A 7500-nucleotide genomic window follows, 5' to 3' on the forward strand; every position below is an offset into this window, starting at 1 on the left:
CCTCCTTCCCCTCCTCCTCCTCCTCCTTCGTTTTCCTTTTCCTTCCTGTTCTTCATTTTTTTTTCACCTTTTTCATTGTTGTAGGCTCTCTCTCTCTCTCTCTCTCTCTCTCTCTCTCTCTCTCTCTCTCTCTCTCTCTCTCTCTCTCTTACGCCTCATCTCCTCCGCACCAGATTCTCTCCCTTTACCTCTCCCTTTCCCCTCTCCCCCTCCCCTCTCCTCTCTCCCTCTTTTTATTCAACCCCCTCCATTCCTCCCTTGATCCCGCGGTCTCGTCTCTCCCCTCTCTCTCTCGGCCGCAGCTTGTCCAGGTGTGGGAAGAGGGAGAGGGGAAAGTGAGAGGGGAGAGCGAGGGAGAGTAACGTAAATGATATCAAATTATTCTGGCCACAAATCACATGGTACACTCTCACTCCCGTCACTCGATATTTTACTCTCCCAAGGACCAAGGGAGAGGGAGAGGGGAGAGGAGGGAGAGAGAGAGAGGGATGTGAGAGTGGGGAGATGACGAGATAGTGTGGGATGCTGAGGGGTGAAATACACGGACTCAGGTAAGAGAGAGAGAGAGAGAGAGAGAGAGAGAGAGAGAGAGAGTTGGCTATATCCTGATTGATTGTTAACGGAGAGGTGTAAATATGGTGAAAAACTCTCTCTCTCTCTCTCTCTCTCTCTCTCTCTCTCTCTCTCTCTCTCTCTCTCTCTCTCTCTCTCTCTCTCTCTCTCTCTCTCTCTCTCTCTCTCTCTCTCTCTCTCTATGTCTCTTCCCCTCACCTATGCAAGCAGTGATGAAAGACGAGACAAGAAATATAATTACTCCTACTCTCCCCTCTGTCTCCCCTCTCCCTCTCCCCTCTCTCTCCTCTCCCTCTCACCCTGGGGGCTAGGAAGGGTGGCGGGTGAGAGTGGCCCTGAATCAGCCCCCGGAGACCTTGTTAATGAGCGGTAATGGCTTGTGATTAAGAGGTCCAATTGTAAACATCAGAGCACGTGTCTGTGTTTATGTGGCGAGAACGTGTTATAACCTGTTATTTATTTATATTTATTTATTTATTATTTTGGGGAGTTAGTGTAGAGGAGAGGGGAAGGGGTAGAGGGGGTAGGGATGGTGTGGTGTGTGTGTGTGTGTGTGTGTGTGTGTGTGTGTGTGTGTTATGCATCATTTCTCTCCATGCCCTTCACTCTCTCTCTCTCTCTCTCACACACACACACACACACACAAGCTGGTTTCCGCATTCCTTTACCCAACACACCCATACACACCCATACACACCCATACATTTCCTCCCCTCCCCTCCCATTACTTCACCCACCCGTCCCCCATCACCCACCCTTACCTCACTCTTCCTCACACACACACACGTCACCCATTCACCATTAACCCATTCACCCTTCACCCATTTACCATTAACCCCTTCACCATCAACCCCTTCACCATTAACCCCTTCACCATTAACCCATTCACCATTAACCCCTTCACCATTAACCCATTCACCATTAACTCTACCATTAACCCTTTCACCATTAACCCATTTACCCTACACCCATTTACCATTAACCCATTCACCATTAACCCTTTCACCATTAACCCATACTAACCCTTTTACTGATCCTTTAGCTATTCATAACCTCCCAAAACCTTCCTAACTTAACCAAGAAGACCTTCCTAACTTAACCAAACCTTTCCTAACTTAACCAAAAGCTTTCCTAACTTCACCAGAAACGTTCCTAACTTAGCCAAACCTTTCCTAACTTAACCAAACCTTTCCTAACTTCACCAAAAACCTTCCTAACTTCACCAAAAATCTTCCTAACTTCACCAGAAACGTTCCTAACTTAGCCAAACCTTTCCTAACTTAACCAAAAGGCTTTCCTAACAAGCAAAACCCTTCCTAACTTAACCAAATCCTTCCTAACTTAAAAAAATCTCCCTAACTTAGCCAAAAGCTTCCTAACTTAACCAAAAGCTTTCCTAACTTAACCAAAAGCTTTCCTAACTTAACCAAACCTTTCCTAACTTAACCAAAATGCTTTCCTAACTTCACCAGAAATCTTCTTAACTTAACCAAGAGCCTTCCTAACTTAACCAACCAACCTAACCTAACCTAGCTAAACAAAACCTTTCCTAACTTAGCCAAAACCTTTCCTAACAACACAAAACCTTCCTAACTTAACCAAACCCTAACTTAACAAAAAGCTTCCTAACTTAACAAGCCTCCTAATCTCCTTCAGCCCCCTCCCAGCCCTCTCCCAGTCCCATCCAGCCCTTCTCAGCCCCCTCCAGCAATTCCAACACCATCCAGGCCTCTCTCAGCCCCCTCCAGTCCCTCCAGCCCCTCCCAGCTTCCTCAGAACACCCTCCAGCCCCTACAGCTTCCTCCAGTCTCCTTCCAGCCTCTTCAAGCCCTCTCCAGCCCCCTCCCAGCCCATTCCAGCCCCCTTTTAGCCCCATTCCAGCTTTCTTTCAACCTTCCCAAGCCCCTACCAGTCGTTTCCAGCCCTTTTCAGCCTTCTTCAGCCCAATCAAACTCTCTCCAGCCCTCTGCAGCCCCTCCAGTCCCATTCCAGCACCTCCCAGCTGTTTCCAGCAATCCCAGCCCCCTTCACCTATTCCAGTATTCTTCTCCACCCCTTTCTAGCCTCCTCCAACACTCCCCAGCCCCTTTCAGCCCCCTTCCAATCCTCTTGAGCCCCCTTTCAGCCCCCCTTCCTAACTTAACCTAACCTAATCGTTTCCAGCCCTCTCCACCCTTTTCCAGCGCCATCAAACCCTCTTCAGCCCCGTCCACTCCTCTTTAGCCCCCCTTTTCAGCCCCTTTTCAGCCCCTTTTCAAACCCCCACAGTAACTCTCGCTCTCTCCCCATTCATATGTTCTTCAATCATTTCTCCAACACCCCAGCCCCCTTCTGCCCCTGTCCAGCCCTCTTCAGCCCCCTTCCAGCCCCCTTCTAGCCCCCGACACTAACCCTCGCTCTCTCCCCGGCAGGTTACGGCTATGACACAGCAGCTTACGGGGGTCAAGGATACCCATACATGACAGGGCAGATGTATGGAGGGTATGACATGACTCGTGGTTACTCCCCGACCTCCAGCACTCCTTCCTATATGAATGGGTCCTACTCCCCTGCCATGTACGCCTCAGCCCCCTCCCCCTACTCCATGAGCCAGGTGAGTGTGGGTCTATGTGGGTCTGTGGGTCTGTTTTCTGTGTTTATTTTGCTGTTTTTTTTTTTTACTTTTTTTCTATTGTGTGTGTGTGTGTGTGTGTGTGTGTGTGTGTGTGTGTGTGTGTGTGTGTGTGTTTTATTTGTTGTATTGGTTTTCCTCCTCTCCTTCAGTCTCCCTCCCTCTCCCTCTCTCTCTCTCTCTCTCTCTTACTCTCCCTCACACTCTCCCTTACTCTCACATTCTCTCTTCCCTCTCTCCCTAACCTAACCCTCTTCACTCTCCCCCTCTTTCACTTTCTCACTTTCCCTCACATTTTTCCCTCACTCTCCCCTCATATTCTCCCCTCACTCTCCCCTCCCCATCACTTTCCCTCCCTCTCCCTTCACATTCCCCTCCCTCTCCCTCCTTTCTTCTCTCTCCCCTCACTTTCCCCTCACTCTCCCCTCACATTCTCCCCTCCCCCTCCCCTCACTTCCATCACTTTCCCTCCCTCTCCCTTCACATTCCCCTCAGTCTCCCTCCCTTTCCCTCTCTCTCCCCTCACACTCCCCTCACACTCCCCTCACTCTCCCCTCACTCCCCTCAGATGGCGTCAATGGCTTCAGTGGGCTCCGTGGGCTCCGTGGGCTCCTCAGCATCGCATTCACCCACGCCCATCAAATCTGAGACACCCACCTTGCCAGTGTCCTCTCCGGGAGCCTCCATGCCGCCCGCCACCCACACCACTGCAGGTGATTATCCAAGTGAGTGGCCACGCCTTCATTGTCACTCCCGGGGGCTGATAGGGGGCTGAAATGGGCTGGATTGAGGATAAATGGGCTGGGGGGCGGCTGGATTGGAGATAAATGAGGCTGGGTGGGGGCTGAAAGGGACTGAATATGGGATAAATGTGGATGGGTGGGGGGCTGAAAGGGGCTAGGTGGGGACTGAAGAGGGCTGGATTGGGAATAAATGGGTCTGGGTTGGGATTGAAAGTTGAATGGGGCTGGATGGGGATTAAGGGGCTAGATGAGGCTTAATGGGCTGGATAGAGTCTAAATAATCTGGGTACGGGATTGAAGGGGCTGGGTTGGGACTGGACGGGGCTGAAGGGCTTGGTTGGAATAGAAGGGGCTGGGTGAGGGCTGGAGGGTGCCAAATGGGTCTGGGTGAAAGTTGAGGAGGCTGGATAGAAGGGCTGAATGAGGTCTAAGTGAGGCCGTGATGGGGCTGCATGGGCTAGATGGGGGATGAAAGGTTGAGGGAAGCTGGAGGGGGCTGGGTGGGGATTGTTGAGTTTAGAAAATAGGTAGGAACTGTTTAAAGAAGGTTATGTCTCTGCCGTGGGGCTGAGAGGGGTTTGGGGAAGCGCTGAATGGGGCTGGAGAGAGCAGGGTTTTCAGGGGCTCAAATCAGAGTTATAAGGATGTTTTTAGGGTTTTGGTGGTTTCAGGGGCTCAAATCAGGATTATAAGTATGTTTTAGGGTCCTTTGCCCGCTCACCATCACTGCTTCCCAAAGGCTCCAGTTGAAGATACTCGCGTTTTTAAGAGTATTTTTTTTTATGGTTCTGGAGATAAAGTGGCAAGATTTCTAGATTATTATTGAGAAAATGTCTTGTAAACCCGACTAGTTGTCTCTGTGGCCTTGGAAAACAGTGCTAGAGAGAGGCGTTTCTGGATACTGGCTTAGTGCAACGGAGTGGTCTGGCTTATGCTGAAGGGACGCATGGCTTGGTGGTGGTGGTGGCGGTGGGGTTAGAAATGGCTTAATGTTTGGACTATGAGGTTAGAGTATTGTTATTATTGTTGTTATTATTATTATTGTTATTATTTTCATGATTGTTTTTTTTTTTTGTTTCTTTTTGCTTATTTTATTTTGCATATTAATTATTTATTTACCTATTTTTTTATTTATTTATTTCATTTATTTATTTATTTCTTGGTGGTGGAGTGAGGCGTTGTGATAAGCTAGGTGAGAAATGGACCTTTAGTTACCATTATTTTATTGAGACGTTCATTTATTCATCGGAACAAAAACATAATCTTAAACTCGCGCGATTGTCCAAAAAAGCAGAATAATTCATAAAAACTACAAAAATAACAGGTGAACTTCATTATTTTTATTCTTGAACGTGAAAATTTGGTCATTACTCCGCGTGACTCAAATTTTTGTCCGTGAGAAAACCCGCTGATTTCCACACTGGCTTCTGTAATTGTTAGTGTCATTTGTTTACTTGAGTGTGATTGTATTGGTTTGTTATCAGCGTGACTATTAGTGTGACTGATCCATGATACACCAAGGCCCGCGTCTCTGCAATTATTGTGTTTTGGAATCGTGAATCTTTTCTGGAGTTTCTGATCACAAGGCAAAACAATGTGAGCCCGAGACGGCAGGATGGTGAAGCTTGGTGTGGTGTTGTGGTGTTGTGATGTGTTGGTGTTGTTCCGAGTGACGCAGTTTGGTTGTACCTGTGCAGTGAAGGCCAAGACCTGCCCTGCCCCGGCCTGCGGTGCGTGAGTCCTGCGCCCTGACCCGTGTGTTGCGCCGCCACCAGTCAATACTTAATGGTGTCACTATTGCACGCCGGTGTTCCCTTCCCTCTCGCATTGTGTGGCGGGGCTTGCTGCCCGCCAGGTGGTGGTGGTGGTGGTGGTGGTGTGCGCCGCGTGGTGCCGCCACAGTAAAGCTGAAGTGAGGGCTTGGCTTTATTGATTTTTGGGGGTCATGAGCACCAGGCCCTGCACCCTGTAGTACCATGCACCCTGCACCCTGTAGCGTGTGTGTGTGTGTGTGTGTGTGTGTGTGTGTGTGTGTGTGTGTGTGTCCAGGCGCTGACGGTTGGTGTTCCCACAGGTGTGATGAAGCGGGAGTACTCGTCAGGAGGGCCGGGCCAGCAGGACCTGTCCCAGATGATATCCATGTACCTGCCTGGCTCCCAGGAGCGCCACGACCACCAGAAGGCCGCCGCCGCCGCCGCCTACATGTCCCACGCCCACTACCACGCCCACGGCGCCGCCTCGCCAGACCAGATGCCGCCCGCACCCATGCCCCTCACCCACATGTAACCCGCGAGTCCTCACAGTTAAGGTGACTCGTCCGTGCGGGTGTGGTGCGGGCGCCGGCCCCGCCCACCCTGCCGCCCATCGCCCGCACGCCGCCCACGCCAGCCGGCACTCCTCCATACCAGCGGGCCACCGTGCGCCGCGCCCCGGTGTTCTCCACGGCCGCCGCCCACCACGCGGCGCTCCTGTGCTCCCGCTCCCAGCGTGGACCAGCGTGCCTGGCGCGGCGCGGCCCCCAGCGGTGCCGGCGTGCCCAGCGGAGACTTGGTCCCAGGGATCCCAGCAGCCCGCGGCCCCGCCGTACCCCGCTGTCCTCGCCAGGCGGCGGCCCCGCGGCGCGGCCGTGCGGCGCTGGCCGGCGCGGCGCGGTGGAGTGGCGGCGTCCAGGCGGCCCGCGGCGCGGCCCGGCGCCGCAGTGTGATAGGCCGCCGCGTCTAACACTGCGTTCTTATTGCCATAATTTATACGGACGTTTGTGTGTCGTGTCTGAGTGCTTCAGGCCAGCTGTTAGTTAGTGCCGACTGTGTGTACACGTGTGTGTGTCCGTGTGCACCGCGGGGCCAAGCCCTCATGTACATACAAGTTTGCGCCCTGTACATACTCCCACACTGCCCCGGACGCCCCGCCCGCCCGCCGCCCGCCCCGCTGCGGCTTCTGCCGTGGCGGTGGGCGGCGGGGCGGCGAGGCCTCCTCCCACCGGCCCCGCGCTGCCCCGCCCCGCCCCACCCCGCTGCCCTACTCTGCCCCCGACGCCCCCGCCCCGCCCCGCCCCGTCCGGTGATCCGGGGGGCAGCAGCTCCCCGCCCCTGCCCCGACCCTCCCGGCGTGGGGCCGCCAGAGGGGGCGGAGGGCGCGCTGGGCGGGCGGCCGCGGACGAGCAGGAGCCCCGCGCCTTGCTCTCCGTCTCATCTTTTTGGCTTTTATTTTTATTTGTCTGACTCTGTCAACCATCTGTACATAGCGCACCACTGTCTTGTTATACCACACTGGTCGCCGACGTTTCTTTATCGTTGGAAATGACAAAATAAAAGAAATAAGTGGAAATGTTGACTTTTTCACCTCCAGGCAACAAACACAACAACAACAGCAACAACAACAGCGTCAGCAGCAGAGGTAGATACAGGACCGCGGAGCAGCCTGGGCAGTGCTGCAGCGCGGAAAGTAGTCCATCTGCGCCGACCCCTCACGCTGCCCGCCGCGGCCCCGTGCCCTGCGCCGCAGCCTGCACCACCACCACCACCACCAGACGGGAAGCCATGCACATGCACCATCAGGAACACCGCGTCCCAG

The 7500-nt window shown here is 53.2% G+C and overlaps 1 protein-coding gene across 1 annotated transcript in view; it reads left to right on the plus strand.

Annotated features, from left to right (window-relative positions):
- LOC123507678 (transcription factor Sox-2-like) overlaps positions 1-7254 on the plus strand; it is a 32993-nt gene extending 25739 nt beyond the window's left edge. The window contains 3 exon segments of the mRNA XM_045260797.1: positions 2985-3166; positions 3753-3909; positions 6002-7254. Of these exon segments, the coding sequence (XP_045116732.1) occupies positions 2985-3166; positions 3753-3909; positions 6002-6213 (551 nt within the window). The 3' untranslated portion in view covers positions 6214-7254.
- Positions 7255-7500: the final 246 nt, after the last annotated feature.

The sequence above is a fragment of the Portunus trituberculatus genome, chromosome 3 (assembly GCF_017591435.1).
Source record: "Portunus trituberculatus isolate SZX2019 chromosome 3, ASM1759143v1, whole genome shotgun sequence".
NCBI classification, from domain to species: Eukaryota; Metazoa; Arthropoda; class Malacostraca; order Decapoda; family Portunidae; genus Portunus; species Portunus trituberculatus.